A 17,864-nucleotide genomic window follows, 5' to 3' on the forward strand; every position below is an offset into this window, starting at 1 on the left:
AGCGGCACAGATGCGCTAATATATCACCGATGTAGTCGATCGGAGTATGAAACCTTAATTGCAGTATATGAAGCGTTTTCAACAGTTTATATGACCGTGTAGTAAACAGAAATATTTTTTATTATATTAATTATCATATTATTTCCTTCCAAGTGCCCAAAAAAGTACCAAAACAGAGTATACTCTGATATCTACTATTCAGGTCTGAGCTAGTTTGTTCACAGAAACATCGCGGGTTTACTCAAACGCTAAGAGCTGCGTAGTTACCCTCCAACTAGTTTTGTAAGTTTGCTAAACTTTTTAGTTTTCCTCCCAGAAAAAGAAAAAACCTTGACATGTTTAGTTAGGGTTTATATCAGCAGGATGAGCTGTTAATTATTTTATGACTTACAAACTGAAAGTCGCCCGTATGCCGCCAGCTTAGCAGAGCTAGCGTTTTAAGATGTATTTATGAAACAGCTATTAGCTCCACTAATGTCATATCAGCTGTGTTGTGGCTGCATGTAAGCGGTGTGTTGTGTGTCAGAAACGTGTCGAGTGAGCAACATGGAGCCTAATGTTGGAGATATTCTGCCCTACGAGGACCAGCTGAGGACAACACTTCACTGTGATGACAAGGAGAAGGTAGTTCAGTCTCAACACTACAGTCATATTAGCAATTCGTGCTTTGTTTCCACAAGACAGTGTCTGTCTCTTATTTTCACTCTTATTGGAATCAATGTGGAAAATAGTCTGGCTTTAACAAAGTAAAAGAAGTGGCTTTGAAATTATTACACAGATTTTACCTCACTAATGAATATCTAACCAGATCTGTTGAATGTAAAGATGCCAACTCACTCACCTGTGGTTGAATTGTGTCTTCTCTAGAAAGTTATGGGGAAAAAAATGACCATCTTTATCCAGACTTGCCTGTGAAACGATTTGTCCCTTAAATGGATAACCATTCTGTATAGTTTTATTTTTTATTTTTGACAAAGCTGACTGTGATGAGTTTTACATTATAAATCTTGTTATTTTCTTTGCAAAGTTTCACATTCATTAATATAAATTCCTACACAGTAAACCACTTTTTCTTGTTTTGATGAAAGAATTAAAATCATACATTTTAACCATTTCTAAAAGCACCAACCCCAAAACCATTAGATCCCATCATGCATTTTTAAACTGTAATGTCTTTCTTTAACTGTCACTGTGTTCTCCCCCTGGTATGTTTGTTCTAGTGTTTATTGTTGTTGTTGTTTGTTTTCTGTTTTCTATTTTTGTTTTTAAACATGTATTGTCTCATATTTGTTTCTTTGTCCAACTTCATATCAGATTTGTTTAGCAATAACTGTTTTGTAAGGACAACATGTATTTTTGCACTGTTTTACACTTTATAAATAAAGTTCATTAAAAAACAAAACTACAGTCACATTATGTGCTAACATGAGCCTTGCCGTATTTCTTCTGACATTACTATTGTCATGTTCCCACTCAGCTTCGCAGGAAGTTGGCACAGTTACAGAGGGAGTATCTCAGGACAGCCCAGAGACTACAGGTGAGATGTATGGTCCTTCACTCAGCTTTGATAACTATGATGTACAACGGCTTTGCCTCATATGCATGTTTATCTGCACACAGCGTGCTGAGCGCTTTGAGGCAGTGCGGAGACATGTGAGGAGCAGGATCACTGAGCAGAACCACCAGGACCAGAGAGACCCAGACAGCTCATCCTGTCTCAACCCATCTTCATCGATTCCAAACAACAACAATGCAACAGATCCAGGTGTACCTCAGAGCCAGGGACACACTGAAGGTGAGTCTGTCCTACTGTAGTCTCACATAGCCAGACTAGTCTCTGGCAATGACAGATCTGACCCCCCCTTGTCATTATTCTGTAAATGAAAAAAAGCTCTAGCATGTTTCTTTTCTCTAATCACAGGTGTATTGGGCAGAGCTATGCAAAGGTGTGGTTCTGGTGTTCCCTCAAAAAATGATGGGGGACTTGTTTTGGTAGAACATTTGCAGTGTAGTCAGGCATAATATTAGTAAAGGAGTACGGCTGCTTTATTACACAATCCAGATCTTCAGCAAAACTTGAAAGCTTCAGTGTGGTATGCTGCTGCCAGGGGTTTTGAAAACAGTAACACTTAGATTGCAGAAGGGGAGGAGAAAGCTATGAAATGTGTGACAAGTAGCCAGCTTGTTACCTGCAATGTACATCCAGTGAGTCAGACAAGTCCTAATCTAATGAAATCTCTTTCATAATGCTTGACTGCAGTGATCAAACACCTACACAGTATTACATGGATAAAGCTACACTCGCATAACTGTGTGAATTGGAAAATGCTTTGCCTGTAGTGAAAATTAGAATTCATAAACTATCTGTTGTTTCACCTGCAGATTCTGACAATGCCAGGAGGAGCCAAGTGATTCGGTTCCTGCTCCCCTCTGATGCTGCTTGTCCACAAACCCCAGATCCTTGCCATGATGCATCAAGAGCACACAGACCAAGTCCTGCGCTGCGCCTCAGGTCACGGAGCAGCCGCCTACGCTGGGAGAAGAGGAGTGCTGAGGTTGGCAGGAGCACAGACTACAGCGAAAAACATCAGGAGCAAAGTGAAGGGATGGAAAGTGCTGCAACAACAGAAGAGGAGGAGAAAGTCAATTCAGAGGGAATGAATGTTGCAAATGAAAGTGAAGAACTGTTTTCTAGTACAGAGTCAGAGTCTCCTTCTCTACTGCTTACACACTGGAACAACAATGGGTGCACTGAAACAGGAGATATAGATGTAATGGAGATCCAAGGGCATGAACAACAAAGGCAAAAAGAGACTCATTCAAGAACTGAAGAGAAAAACGAATCAAAGTCAACTGACTTGTTGCTCACATGTTGCAATCTTGAAGAAAGCAGACAAGACGGCACACAAAATGGAAGAATGAAGGAAAAAGAGAGAGTCGAGGATGGTGAGAATAATAGAGAACAGACAGAAAAAAGGCTGTGTGAAGAGAACAGCAGTAAAGACAATAAACAAAACGCAACTGAGAATGAACATGAGAGTAGCGTGCAAGTAAAAGAGGAAAAGAATGGAATCACAGGAGATGGAAACGGTGTGAGCCTTCTCGACTCCTGTACGCTAGTGGAAGGACTACTTTTTCCAGTGGAGTACTACGTTCGAACCACAAGGCGTATGACACTTTCACAGAGCCAGCCTGACATGCAGGCTGTCATCATCTCGCAGCTAAGCATGGGACGAAAACGCAGGAGTCAGGGCCGCGGCAGAGGAATGAGTAGAACCACAAACAATGGTGAACGTTCAGATCAGCACACCCAGATAGATTCCTCCGCTGTGACGCCTGCATCTACATCTGTAGAACCTCTGAAGGTGTCACATGTGCAGAATTTCAGTGCATCTTCCAACCAGAGCTCCAGCGAGATTTTAGATCACATCTACACTGGTCAGATCAACTCAGATGCTTGTTTTTCTCCTATGGCCACCACTGCTCGTCCAACAAGAGGCAGGAGGAGGAAGAGAGGCAGAGGCAGAGGCAGAAGGAGTCCTCAGACCCCACGGTCTTCTCTTGGATTAGACTCTTATCAGCTAAGCTGTGAACAAACCTCAGGTGATCCCCATCCCACCAGCACCCCGGTCTCTTCCTTCAAGCCTCTTCATGGAGCTGATAGACCGAAGCCCTGCCTCCCTCCAGGAGAAACTGTTGCAGTGGCAGATGGATCCCAGCCTGTGTCCACCCTCAGCACTTGTTCCCAGTCTTGTTCTGAATCTAATGGAACTCTATCCAACTCTGCCTACCAACATCAAAGGGATGTCTATCCCATCTTTCTGAAGAACAGTGTCAATGCTAACAAACCCTCACAGATGAACAGAGGTAAGACTGTGAGGGTGGATGTGTGTGAGTCAGAAACCAATTTTGTAGAAGAACTGAAATATAGAAATATAGAAAGCTCCCCCTACAAGTTGACAGGATTGGTTCCTGCCTTTTTTTTCTGTATGAAACCCCAGAAGTCTCCATCTAGTCATCAGCACTCTGCACTTTCAGTGTGGAAATGCTCAGTCATGGCATTGACTGCTTAATTCACTTGTGATGTATCTTCTAGCGTATAAAAAACATCATATGAACATGAGCAGGGTAAGAAAATAGATTTTCATGTGAGCTGGTCTTGAATTGCATGATTGCATAATGATAGTGTGACAACGAACCTGAGATACGGGAACAGGCACTTTAATTTCCACAGCTGGTGGTAATTGAACTTTTTACGAATGACAGTAATTCCCCTGAACATGCTGACAGCAAATATGAATTTACACATTAACGGGGAGTTTTTTTGTGTAACCACAATTTAGCTCATGGTTCCATGCCAAACAATGTCGTAGTTGTCCAAAACCTTTTCAATTTTTTGTAACAATTCTCAGTGTTTCATTGATTAACATGTTCTTTTATTGAGATGAAAACCATCCCAATGATTAAACTCCTTTAGCAGTACAATGAAACATAGTCATGTTGTTCTAAGATGGTGTAGCCTGATCAAAATAATTAAAAGGTGTACAATAAATATCTTTTAAAGTTCTGCTCAAAATCAGCTAAGATAATTTAAAGAGTTCACACTTGTAAAAACACTGTAAACATACTGGAGGAGCACACATAGTGCTAAGAATATTTTCCAGGCAAATTTAATGATCTACTATGCATTGTACATAGGAAGGTGAACAGTCGTAAAAAACAAAAAAAGGCCAGCCTGTCCATTACATTGTCATCCCTGATAGTAGCATGTTCCTGAAGGAATGCCGTGCATCATCTCACCTTCTCTTTATTTCTACTTCAGGTACATCAAGCTGGCGATCTCTCCTCTTGCCCGCCTCTCCACCGGCTCAAACATCTCTTCTTCCTCTCCCTTCTCTGTCCTCTGGACCCCTCCTCAACAGCCTGATGAAATTGGACATCCCCCAAGATTTTCATCTCCCAGATGACCAGTTTGCCTCCCTGAAGCTGCACAAGCTTCGTCAAGTCACCATGGAATCAGGAGTTGAATGTTTCTCATCTCCGTCTTACAACACGCGCAGCAGCAACCGCAGCAGCAGCAGCGACCCGGTGACGCCTCTTCTGCTCCCGCTCAGCCTCACGCCCACTGTTGCTGATGCACCCCATTCAAATGTAGAACAGCGAGCTGATTCACAGCCTGTAGATCTTCCAATTACATCAATAGAACACAAGATTACAGATAAGTTGATAGACCAGCCTGTAAGTGGAGAACCATCTGACCGAGATATTACAGATGAAGAGCAGCAGACTGAAAACCTCCCAGCTGAAACTCACTCCAGCCCAACAGAATCTGCATCAGTGTGTGCTGAGGACCTTGTAGATAAAGGGAATGAAACTGAGACACTGAACAGTTGTAGCCAGAGTAGTCTATCAGTCAGCAGCACACACAGATCTATACAGTATACCCACAAACCACAGCCTCATCTCAACTTTGCAGACAGACCAGCAGTTAATGATAACGTCACTGGACCATCAGCTAAAATACAACAGCCTGCATCAGAAAAACAAACAGATTATTGTTATTTAGACCGTCCCTTAGAGGAACAGAGATCTTTCAGCTCCCAAACAGAAAACCAAGCTGTCATCGAGACTCTTTCTTTTGCATGCTCTCCACAGGAAACGCCTGAGGAGCCGTCTGATAGCTTCACTGCTTTTCACACATGTAATGACACGACAGCTGTACAGGAGTCTCCTGTGACACTTCTGAATGTGAAATCTCCTGCTGAAGATTCAAAAAAACCTCCAGATCACAGTGAAAATCTTTCCACAGACAAGCTAATTGGAAATAAGACCACATGTGTACCGCAGCACAGTGTCCACTCTCAGCTGCTGTTGACTTCTCCTCCAGCTTCAGCGCCCGGACCCTTCATAACCCCACACCTGCCCTCATCCACGCTAACCTCCAGCCTTGCGCTGCCCTCCCTAGGACTCACCCCTCACCCTGTCACCTGCGGCCTCACCTCCTCTCCCTCTGCCCCTTCTCTCACCCTGCCTCCTCCTCATAGTCCATCTACACAGGCTCTCTCTCCTCCAGCTCTCTCTCGCTGTCCGTCCATCACCTCCCTCCCTCCCAGCCAGCCTACTGTCTCCCTCTCCGGTCAGATCCAGGCTTCATGTGAGCCACCAGTTACAGGTGATCAGTGTCACAGGGATGGGCAGGTGAGTCCAAGAACAGAGGAGAAAGAACAGGAACCCACGATGAGATGCACAACCACACTGAAGGTAAAAAAGTGTTTTTTTATGTTGCTGTACCGTAAAGGATATCACTTGACTTAAATTATATGCAGTTTTTAATGAATTAGTATATTTTTGTAAGTGAATTGTGGATGTGTGTGTCTTTAGGCTGCAGCGGGAGGCTCTCTGGTGGATGCATGCTGTTTTCCTGGATCCTCGGGAGGTTTGTGTGTAGCAGCAGCAGGAAAGTGGGCTGTTTGTCTGTGGAGTCAGACTTCAGCATCTGACTGGAACTTAGTGCACACATGGACCTTCAATGAGGTGAGTTTTAATGTATGCCCACATATATGCCTGCATATGACAAGTCTTAAAGGTACACTGTAGGTTTAAACAGTGGGGAGCACTGAAAAGTAATGTTCCACTGACTCGCAGTAGTCTGCTAAAACAGTAGCTTACAAAAGGCAAAGATACTGGATGTAAACAATGTGCACTAGGTTTCAAATTCTTAAAAAAGAGAATGTCCTCTTTAAAGCATTGTTTTTAGGAGCAAAATGGATTTGACATGTTTCTGGTGAGAAACAGTGAATGTAGACAACTACACAGAGAGACATTTGTGCTACAACAGTCAAGATTTGCTGATTAATGGCTTTTCAAATGAAATGACCAGATGCCTTTCTCTGCTTATCATTATTACTGTAATTTAAATACCAATGTGTTTCAGATGGTTAGGCAAAATAAGCAGCTTAAAATTGGAGTCTTGGGGTCTGAGAACTTTATTTTTTTACATTACTCGATTATTGAATAAACACAAAACTTTATAAATTTGCCAGAAGTGGGAATTAGCATTAGCTGCAGTACTATTAATTCAATTTTTATTTATTTATTATAGCTTTACAAACAAATATAGCAAATACAAGAGGAGTTGTGTTACTTAAGGAGAACATGCAGTTGCTGGCAGAATCAGATGCTGAGTAAAATGTACTTCCTGAATGTGTTGTGGGACCAGTTGACTGGGTCAAACATGAATTTTAGTGTGTTATTTATTCATGTATGTGTTTCGTTTGCAGCCAGTGATCAACGTGTTTGCCGTCCCGGATGCTGCTGGGCTGATGTGTGTGACCCTGGGTCAGTTGGAAATCAGAGAAGTGAGGTGAATATGACACAGTGAATGAATTTTACCATTTTAGGTTGGTTTTTGCTGAAGAATTAAGCCTGAAGGTCCACTAAAATACTATTTATTGGACATCTCCAAGTTGGTTTATCAATTTTGTGTGCTGCTTTATTCTGCACTGCTAAATGGTAATGACTTGTTGTGTGTTGTCCATGTGCACAGGCTGCTGTCCTGCTCCAGCCTCGTACAAACACTGTTCTGTGAGGGTGTCATCCAGGCGGTCGTAGGAGTGTCCAAGTCCAGAGTGGTTACCTCCTCCCACTCAGCGACTGGTTCCACTCTGCAGGTGTTTACGCTGTCAGACACCAGCAGGTAACACAGTTTATCTATCCTCCCTCACGTCCTTTCTTAGTGCACACATATCTTAGTGTTTCTTCTCTCTCTCAGCTCACCAAGCTCCCTGCCTCTTGTGTCTCCTGGAGTTTGTGTCGGAGCCCTCGCTCCAGTGGACGGACTCTCCGATGCTCTCATCGGCACAGACGAGGGTGGACACCTCTTTGTCTGGTAAGTAAAACTGAGACGATGACAGGACAAATTTCTTCAGCAAGTCAAAGTGTAGACACCGAAAAAGGAAAAACTGGGGGAGAGAGGGATATGACAGGCCACTGAGAAATATGGAACTGAGGATGGGAAAGATTGACTGAACATCGTAGTGGTACAGCTGATTGGTCTCAGGCTGTACTTACAAAAACTTGACCACATTGTAAACCTGTCAAAAGTCAGTAAGCACACACAGCTGTGCAGGTTTTTGTTTTCTTTACAGCTTGTGAAAGTAACTTGCAAGCCTGAAAATGAGTGAAACGAGAGAGTGAACAAAAGTAGGCAGAAACATGACAAAATGAATTACACGTTGGTACCACTGGAACTTACAAGCTTGTTGTTGCCTTCTAGTATCAAAAAAACATGTTCAGGTTTCAGTGTTAACTGTATCAACATAAACTCCGTATTTCCTTTGACACAGATTAATGTGCAGTACCAGTCATTTTAACTCTTGTAATATCCACCAATAGGACTCACACAGACTGCTGCTGTTTACAGTTCAGTGTTCTTTGTTTGTTTCAGGAATTTGAAGACTGGACAGCTGCTGTCTAGAGTCCTTCTGGGAGATGGTTTATCACACACAGCCTGTCTCAGAGGATACTCGTACTGTGTAGGTAGCCTGTTGTCCTAGAAATGCCTACTTTGTTCTTTAGATTGTACAACGGTATGTTTTCTTGTTTGTTGTTGTGCAGGGAGTGCTGTTTGTCCTGCTGCAGCATCAGTTTTTAAGCTCCCTGGAGGAAGAAGAAAAAGAAGCAAAGATAAAAGATGGGATGCTTTGGGATAAGGAGATGAAGACTGCCTTGTTCTCTTTGGTCGCCATCAATCCTTTGAGTGGAAAATCCATCCTGGCTACGCAGCTGTATCCACCGAAAGCCTGGTCTGGCAGGTGAGATGAGAGCTGAGAAGACAAGATGTATATTTATGCTTTGGGGTCGACTGGTTTGTCCTTTTTTGGGTCTCATACTGACCGACTCAGGGCGAAGGCATGGGACACCCTGGACAGGTCACCAGTCTATCACAGGGCTACACTTAGAGACAGACAACCAAGCACACTCACATTCACACCTATAGATAATTTAGGATCACCAATTAACCTCAACATGTTTTTGGACTGTGTGGGAAGAAGCTGGAGAACCCAGAGAGAACCCACGCTGCACGGGGAGAACATGCAAACTCCACGCAGAAACATCCCGGATCTTCTAGCTGCGAGGCGACGGTGCTAACCACCAAGCCACTTAAAAATGAATATGTTGGTGTCAAAGCTTGTGATTAGCAGACTTTTATGACCCTCCAGTGCTGATAGGTTCTTACTTGTGACATGTAACCAGACAATGCTGTGAGTGGGACAATGTTCAAGAACACAGATTGGTGACTACAGATAGAAGTAGGTGGCTGCCTCAAAACCAAAGCAGCACATTGTTAAATACATTTTTGGCATTTTGTGAGGATCATTGTTTAAAAAACAAACTAAACATCTGGATAATCTGATGAATGCTGACCCGTAGTTTGTACATGTCTGTATGAAAACATTCACACGTTCACCTCTGTGCTCTGCAGGCTGTGTGAAGCCGACGTGAGCTGCTCCAGCGTGGTGGGCCTCAGTCAGAACGGCAGCGTGTGCGTTTGGGAGCTCATCGGTCGGCGGGCGTCACGTATGGTTTGGGCTCCCGAGAGCGACGGCTGGCAGTTGGCTCGATGGGGGGGAGGAGGCACACTGGTGACCGGACATCACAACGGAGATGTGATGTTACACTGCTGCAGTACGAATCAGACTGATCTCCACCACTAAAACAGACGTTAAGATGACTTTTTAATCAAATGTGAAGCTCTTTCTGTCCCTGTGTGACCGTTTACATAAAGATATTAAGATTCTGCAGCATCACATTGGGACATTGTACCCAGTATGGTTTTTAGGTGTATTTGTTTCCCTCATTGAGCTGACACGATTCCCATGGTCGACTATATCGCATTTCAAAAACTTTAGTCTCAGCTTAGCAAACATTCAGGTACAGGTTTGTCTCAACACTCTCTTGGACACTGTGCTTTACAAATACACTGTAAAATGGACATATCTCATGATCTGGTGCCACTGGTAAAGCTTTATCTGAAAACATGAACCGCAGCAAGTCAAAAGTGGTCACTTGTTTTCCTCCTGCCTTTGGAAATTTAATGTTAATAGCGCCTGTTCACATTCACTGTGTAAAGATGTGTAATTTCTGGTGGATTTCCCCGTTTTAAATCACTTTAGCATCAGTCTGAAAACCAGCTTTGTGTTTTATTACTGATACTGCTTTGAATGTTCTTTGTTTATATGCATGCATGTTGTTGTATTTAAAGAAAAAAAAGTGTAACCAAAGTTTATTTTTATATTCAAATTAAACATTTGTGAATTCTGTTGTATTTTCTGCCAGCGTTCATGTTTAAAACAACTCAAGTCGTCCTCAAATGTATTCATAACCTTCCATTAAAGAAAAGGCAAAATTCACAAAAGTCACAAATAACTAGAAACTGAAAAAAGTAATAATAAATAAAAAATTTGCTGAATTATAATTTAGTGAAAAAGACATTGCTGTTGAATTGTGGTTAAAAAGAATTTTAAAAAAACAAAAAAAAACGAACTCCCAGACAAGTTAGAGCACTTTGCTGATGAGCAGTGGGCCAAAATCAAAACACCTATCAACAGGTGCAGAAGTCTGACTGAGAGTTACAGAAAACACTTGATTGCAGTGATTGGCTCAAAGGGTTGTTCAACAACATATTAGTTTACAAGTTTATTTGTTTATTTTAATATTTCTGTTGAACTGCAATTTAAACGCAACAAGTGAAATTAGCCATTCTGTTACATATTTCTTCTCTATTATCCATCCATTATCTATACACCGCTTAATCCTCACTAGGATCACGGGGGCCTGGAGTCTATCCCAGCTGACTCAGGGTGAAGGCAGGGGACACCCTGGACAGGTCACCAGTCTATCACAGGGCCACACTTAGACACAGACAACCAAGCACACTCACATTCACACCTACAGACAATTTAGAATCACCAAGTAAGGAAGCCGGAGAACCCAGAGAGAACCCACACTGCACGGGGAGAACATGCAAACTCCACACAGAAAGATCCTGGGTGTCCTCACTGGGACATGAACCAGCAACTGTCTTGCTGCAAGGCAACGGTGGTAACCACTGATCACCTTGCAGCCCCTTTCTCCATTGTACTAACCACAAATCTCAAAACATGCATGTTTTAAATGACCTTTGGTTGTTCTTATGGGATTATAATTTTGCGATTTCATCTTAATTTTATAAATTGATTTTACAAGTTATCCTGTTCTACCTAGCCTCTTTGATATTCTCTATGTAGTTTTACAAATCAATTTTATAAGTTTCAACCTTTTTTTCAGTTTTTGTCATTGCTCATGTACAGCACATCTTTTGGGTTTCCTCAGGCAATAATGGATTTGCAGTGTTGCCTTTGTGTACAGAAGCCCAAATATCTTAAGCAGAAAATTTCAAAAAAGCACAAATGAATTTGTGTTGATCAAGAGTCTTTATTTAAACTCGGTTAAAATTAAACCATCTTTCCAACATGTATGCATATTCAGCATTATGTACAAGTTTGTACATCTTGTTGACAACAACATCTAAAACAGACTTCTAAAAAGAGTAAAAAGCAACTACAGGAAGAATGTACATGATGAAAATTTATTAACACGGTCCATTTCTCTACATACAACACAGATAAAACAGACAAACTTAGAGAAGCAGACCAGAGAAGTTTCTTTCCACACACAGACAGCTCTCAGCACACATTTTGACCAGTCAGCTTTAGATTTAAAAGCATCATTGATGCATAAACGAATGCAAACAAAGAGGCAGAGAGAACCATGAAAGATCGTTCCAACTTCAAAATGATAAATATGCACAAAGGAGAGACTCGTCTTTTCTTCCTCAACTAATTTGAACGGTCAAACATGTCAGCAGGAACGTGTCTGTCAAAGGTAAGCTTCATTTAGAAGGTTGAAATAAAAGCCGGAGTGAGTTTCTATTAACAGCAGAAAAAAGTGGCTGGCACACTCAAATTCAGTTTGTACAACATATAAAAAGGACTAATTTTCATGGTACAAATCAAAGCTGGGATTAAACATTTACACTGTGACCCTTCAATAAAATACGCTGGATTTTAAAGGTGCGTCCCGTCCTGCGAGAGTTGCAGACAGGGAGAAGTGGCCGTGATTAAAGACAGATGGTGCCTAAAGACCTGGGAAAAGGTGGACTAATGTGCAGCAGTGGAAGTCTTGTTGTCCAACAGTTTCTCCACCATGAGCTTGGCGTAGCGGATGCGGCTGGCCAGCTCCTTACAGCAGCCAAACTCCTCCAGCAGAGAAAGCTTGTAGGTGCGGAAGTCTCGCTTCTCATCGATGTAGGTCACTGCAGCCATCAGCGGACACAGGATCAGCTTCGTGTGATCCTGGAAGAGAGTGGTTAATAAGAACACAAGTTAAGGATTTGTGCTTAAGATGTCATGAGACAGGGAGAAACAAAATGTATTTAACATCTAATGTGAGACAGGTACAAGAGACTAGGTGAGAAGTGATGTGAGGCGTCTCTAACCTGGAAGAAGTTGATCTGAACGGTGCCGTTGGTGAGGTGCAGGACGATGGCACTCTTTGTTCTGAACCACAAGGAGAGGTAAGGCAGCCGAGCCAGCTCATCTCCTTCCCGCCGCGCCATGTTGGCGCCGGCCTTCAGCAGGTGCTCACTCATGTAATTGCGGAAGTATTTCAGCAATGTTATCTACAATGGGAGAGAAATACATGAGTTAGTCCCACAGCAAGGACAGTGGAAAAATTGGACCACTGTCTAAAGATGTATTCACCAAGCATCATGCTAATAACAACACACATTCTAAAACTGAAAGAATAAAACCAAAGGTCCAAGAGAAGGTTTAACTCCTGACCTTCTTGTTGAGGGAGGCAGGGAAAGAGCGCACGCTCAGGTAGGATTCAGCCGCCGTCTTGTCGATGTACTGCAGACTGTCTCCGTCAGCGTACATGATCAGACGAGTGTAATCGTTGAACAGAACACCCACACTGTTGTCACAGAGCTGGTAGCCTGAAATGGAAACAGTTTGAAATAAACTCTCAAAGAGGATATTTTTATACCAGAATATTTACCAGGTTGGAGTCTTCACAGCCATAAAGATAACTGTCAGTGCTCTCTGGTGGACAAGCTATGTTTGACATCACAATACTACAGATGTATATCTGGCATTTCATTACAGCAATTTCTTGTTACTCATTAGCTGACATAAGCCAATAATCTAACTCCAAACAAACTGTTGTCCATACAAAGTTGTATCTTAGCTGTACTTTAAGAGCTCTTTAAAACAAAAGACTAAAAATAAGGTTTATTCTTGTATTTAATTTCGTAAATGGCTTCATTTCCATTTTTTTCCCCCATGAGAGTATAGGAGTAGCCGGCAGGAGGATGTGACGTAAGAGTTTAATGCTTACCCAATCCATATTTATCAGAGTAGTCGACCCATTTGCTGATCCAGAAGATGGGGACACATGCAGGATCCTCTGCCTCCTCTGGAAATACAAAAAGACACAAAATGGCTGTATATAGTGTTGACACAGGCACAAAGAATACACAAACTTGAAATCTGCAACACAGGCTTAAGAAAACAGGAGTCTGCACATACCTTGGCGAATGACTGCCTTCTCAGAGGGCTTGGCGGCGATGATACTGTTAAGCTGCTGCAACATGTCCTTCAGGTGGTTTTCTGATGGTTCAACCTCCCTACGCACAGAATACGAGACAAAACATTTATCTAGAGGAAAATATGACAAGCAACTCTGCACTGTCACATCTGCTTTTTGTGAAATTTTAATTGGGTCTGATTTAACATCAGGAAAAAAAAGTGAGCACTTCCGTCTCAAAAGTTTCACCTTGGCAAAGGCTCGTCCTTCAACTCCAATTTCTCTGTCCCTGCTGGAAAGAGAAATCATTAACATTATTGTAAATGTCACGATAATTTTATAGAAAGTCTCAATTACTATCTCTCTGTGTCATGTGCAACGTCAATATTTTAATCATTTGTAGACTTAAGGCTTCTTTGGTAAATCACACTGCTTGGGACCTTTACCTTTGTTGTTTATCGCAGTCAGGGGGCGTCTCTGGCTGAGCTCTGTGGCCGTGGAGGGGGCGATAGAGAAGCGTGGGGGCACAGTGAGACAAGTAGTGGGCAGACGTAAGGGGATGTATCCGGATGTGAAGAATTCGTCCGCTTGCAGTTCAGTAATGGTGGGCCTCTGGGCGGGATCAGCATGCAGCATCCTCTTGATGAGCGAGGACGCAGCTGGGTTGATGTGCTGCACAGAATTGTGAATTCAGGTTATGAGAGGAGTGAGGGGCAACTTAGCTGAGTCAAAAACAAATACACTTCATGCTGAAGGAACATTGTGTGCTTTGTTAGATCAGCTTACCCAGGGGATGGTGTAGTTGTTCTTCTTGATGCGGTTGTAGGTCTCCTTCAGACAGGAGGTCTCGAATGGGGGCTTACCAACCAACAAAGTGTACCTGAGAGAATACAGACAGGGAGGAGGGTGAGCCGATTGTGCTGCATCATGTGAAATGGTGCAATTTGCAGGTGTGCTTGTGTTTTCAAACTTACAATATACATCCAAGTGACCAGACATCTACTTCATAGCTGTGGCCTTTCTTACAAAGCACTTCAGGTGCGATGTAGTTGGGCGTTCCGCACAAGGTCTTCTTCCGCTCGCCATCAAACTCAATCTTAGTGGCTAAGCCAAAGTCACCTGGACAAGACACACAAATATACACACACGCTTTGGTGAAGCAGCAGATTTTTGTTGAAATTTCCACATAAATGGATGTTAATGTGTTGATTTGAGCTAATTTGAGGAGTGGAAAGTATTCATCCAGGAAGTATGACAAACTGCCGGTGTGAGGGCCGGGGCGTGTCCTGTACTCAACTCCTAAACCAACAGGTTTGTTGGTGAGTATTTATTATCCCTGTATCAAGTAAGACAACAGTATTTTGAGCCAAGTTAAATTCTGAGCACATTACCTATCTTGACGTCCATGTCATCATTGAGGAAGATGTTGCCCAGCTTCAGGTCTCTGTGGATGACCCTGTTGTTGTGCAGGTAGTGGACACCCTTGAGCAGCTGGGTCATGTAGTAGCGGGCTTCGGGCTCAGTGACAGCCTTACGGCGCTTGTGCAGCTCCAGTAGGGACTGAAATAGAAAATAAATTGCATTGATTGGTAGGAGTATTATAAAACAAATTAAATCTGGGATGAAACACTTTAGACCAAGTTGTTGAAGTAGGACTCAAAAAGGCAATGTGGCAGTAATGCAGCCATTAAAGGAGATATAATGTGGATTATTTTGATTAAAACTCAAAACATTGCCAACACTGAATGAGTTTTGGTAAAATTGTGAGCTTAGTATTTAAGGATTATTTTAAGATGTGATCATGTTCAGAAGTCCATTGACTTTTCTCACAGTTTAAGCTCCTACAGCACACTGGTGGACAACGGAAGAGACCGCCGTGTTAACCGTCGGCCCTCAGCAGTTTGCTCATCGGTGTGAACGGATGTGTGTTCTCTCTTTACTCACCCTTCTCCTGCAGATTTCCAGGACAACAAAGACAAAGTCCTCGTCCTCGAAAAAGCCGTGGAAGCCCACGATGTTCGGGTGGTTCAGACTCTTGTGAATGGCGATTTCCGAGGTCATCTTCTCCCTCTGGTGCTGCTTCAGGATCAGGGACTTGGGCACTATTTTGCCAGCGAAAACCTGCTTCGTCTCCACATCTGTGATTTCGTAGCATTTCGCGAAACCACCTTTTCCGAGGAATCTTCCCCTCGTGTATCTTCTCATGGTGCGTGGGTCAACCAGAATATCTGGGATTTCTTTAAGAGGTGCCGATTTCGGGTCGACATGTGCCGACGGATTCGCCGGCTTTGCGATACCAGCACTCATTTTGGATTAAAGTACTCTTCGGCGTCTTTAAAAAGAAACGTTCAAAAGCGTTCAGCAGTCGAGTTATCGATAGTAGCTGCAAGGGTCAAACTATTGTTAACCCCACCACAACCGACGTTAGTTTAGCCCTGGAAGCTAGCTTGCTCCATACACTTCTGAATTTAAATCAAAACTCACGTTAGCACACTTCAGACGCGAACTTTAAATAAACATTTGATTAGAAGATAAAAAATGCAATGCATGCGAATCTCAAAATGTACGAAAACCTGCGGTGGACGTTAAAATGATCGCCAGACTCGTCCCTCGGTGGCTGCAGCGTTACTCCGTTCTGCCTTTTGACAACAGTCTCTGGTACAAAGTTTAAAATGCTGCCTGGGTCTGAACGGCGCTCTCTGATTGGTCCGTCCGATTTGAATTCCACGGCGTTGCCGCAAGGCATCATGGGAAGATCGTTGCAAATGTAGCCAATCGCTGAACGAGTAAGCCGCATTCCGTGACGTGATTGGCTGAATGCCGGCTGCTGGTGACTCATGTGTTGCTTAACAAGTGCTGATGGGAAATGTAGTCGGAGAGGGTTTTAATCACAACGTGCAGCATGCATAAGCACAAGTGAATTATGTACTGGAATAAAAGTGACAACGGTACGGTGTAGCATGCTCAGTGTTACTATAGTGGAAACAGATTCAATACTTTAGTAAAAATTACAAAATATACCAAACAGTGAAAAGGGAAAGTCGGCTGCTCTGTCTCAACAGCAGTGTGGATTCACCTGTTGTTTACTGGTCATCAGTAAAATAAGTCTATTGAAGTGCTGTGCTTGCATACAGTTTTAGATGTACGAGATTAAACGCTTCACTCTCTACATTTTGGTAGGACATCTTGCTTTTCAGATTTTACATAGGTTTGTCAGAGATTAATCTACACAATAGCAATAGAATTATAATGCTGGTCTAGAAGAATTCTATTCTAATATGTAATAATATAACACTGACAAGCCCGGTCTGCAGTTATACTTGAGGTAAATTCACTGTTAAAATCATATAGCCCACTGTCAGCTCTGGACTTATGTGTTTGCCTATGAAGGTCCTTAGATTTTATTTACAAATGCTTTTGATTTTTAAAGTTATAGGAACTATACCTGCATTTAACTGTTATTATTGTTACTACTACTGCTACTTCTACTACTACTGCAACTACTACTAATAATGTCAATAACAGAAACTTGAATAAAAGTGAACATTCCAGTAATAATTTTAAAATGTCACTTATAAAATCAAAATACACAGCTTATGAAATAGCTTTAATTTACAGTCCAGGGGCCTCATTTGTCATTTGTGTGTAGAAAAGGTTCTAAATCCTGTTGTATGCATGAAATTTAGAATGTGCGTAAGTACAAAAAAAATCTGTATTTATCAAACAGGCGTACATGGGTCGTATATGGCAAGCCCGTTTAACATTTATTTGCTTGTCTGGATATGTAATACAGATATCCGCAATTCAATTAGTCCTAGTCAAAATGAACATTACAGATATCCACAATGACATTATTCCTATCCACAATTGTAATTACAGATATCCATTATGTAATTCCTCCTTGGACGAATGACGTCACTTTCTTCATTGATGTGTCCAGGGTTTCTCATAACAGATATCTTTAATTCAATTATGGATATCCACAATGTGAGATGTGGATCTCTGCAACTAAATTCTGACAATCCTTAATCCCATTTTGAGATATCCACCATTTCATTCTGACTAGTCACAATTCCAAATCAAGATATCTTCAACTCCCCTCCACTAAAGATATCTGTAATGGCATTTGTAGATATCTGTAACTACGTTTTACCTAGTCAAAATGACGTTATAGATATCTTGAACTGGAATTACGTCTAGTCAGAACGAAATAGTAGATATCTGAAACTAGATTT

General features: G+C 42.2%; 2 protein-coding genes across 2 annotated transcripts; one reads left to right on the top strand and one right to left on the bottom strand.

The window, feature by feature from the left end:
• Positions 1-508: 508 nt before the first annotated feature.
• palb2 (partner and localizer of BRCA2) lies at positions 509-10,308 on the top strand. The gene is made up of 12 exons (XM_008302110.1): positions 509-624; positions 1,478-1,537; positions 1,621-1,799; positions 2,351-3,867; positions 4,823-6,261; positions 6,382-6,534; positions 7,281-7,363; positions 7,547-7,696; positions 7,772-7,888; positions 8,447-8,534; positions 8,617-8,813; positions 9,485-10,308. Exons 1-12 carry the CDS (start codon positions 547-549, stop codon positions 9,714-9,716), a joined length of 4,293 nt encoding a protein of 1,430 aa, XP_008300332.1. The 5' UTR covers positions 509-546; the 3' UTR covers positions 9,717-10,308.
• A 1,147-nt stretch (positions 10,309-11,455) lies between these two features.
• On the bottom strand, positions 11,456-16,267 carry plk1 (polo-like kinase 1 (Drosophila)). The gene is made up of 11 exons (XM_008302108.1): positions 15,574-16,267; positions 15,021-15,189; positions 14,604-14,748; positions 14,416-14,509; positions 14,076-14,301; positions 13,879-13,921; positions 13,632-13,729; positions 13,441-13,518; positions 12,885-13,039; positions 12,539-12,721; positions 11,456-12,395 (listed from the first exon to the last, which is right to left on the bottom strand). The coding sequence occupies exons 1-11, from the start codon at positions 15,934-15,936 to the stop codon at positions 12,201-12,203; spliced, it is 1,749 nt and encodes a 582-aa protein (XP_008300330.1). The 5' UTR covers positions 15,937-16,267; the 3' UTR covers positions 11,456-12,200.
• Positions 16,268-17,864: the final 1,597 nt, after the last annotated feature.

This window comes from Stegastes partitus, unplaced genomic scaffold, assembly GCF_000690725.1.
Source record: "Stegastes partitus isolate 25-593 unplaced genomic scaffold, Stegastes_partitus-1.0.2 Scaffold1758, whole genome shotgun sequence".
Classification (NCBI taxonomy): Eukaryota; Metazoa; Chordata; class Actinopteri; family Pomacentridae; genus Stegastes; species Stegastes partitus.

Coding starts and splice junctions, on each gene's coding strand:
- plk1 (XM_008302108.1), bottom strand. CDS start 15,936: ATGAGTGCTGGTATCGCAAAGCCGGCGAATCCGTCGGCACATGTCGAC. Junction 12,722..12,884: donor CTGCCTCCCTCAACAAGAAG/GTCAGGAGTTAA, acceptor CTCCCATTGTAG/ATAACATTGCTGAAATACTT. Junction 12,396..12,538: donor TTCAGATCAACTTCTTCCAG/GTTAGAGACGCC, acceptor ACTCTCTTCCAG/GATCACACGAAGCTGATCCT.
- palb2 (XM_008302110.1), top strand. CDS start 547: ATGGAGCCTAATGTTGGAGATATTCTGCCCTACGAGGACCAGCTGAGG. Junction 7,364..7,546: donor TTGGAAATCAGAGAAGTGAG/GTGAATATGACA, acceptor CCATGTGCACAG/GCTGCTGTCCTGCTCCAGCC. Junction 8,814..9,484: donor CCGAAAGCCTGGTCTGGCAG/GTGAGATGAGAG, acceptor TGTGCTCTGCAG/GCTGTGTGAAGCCGACGTGA.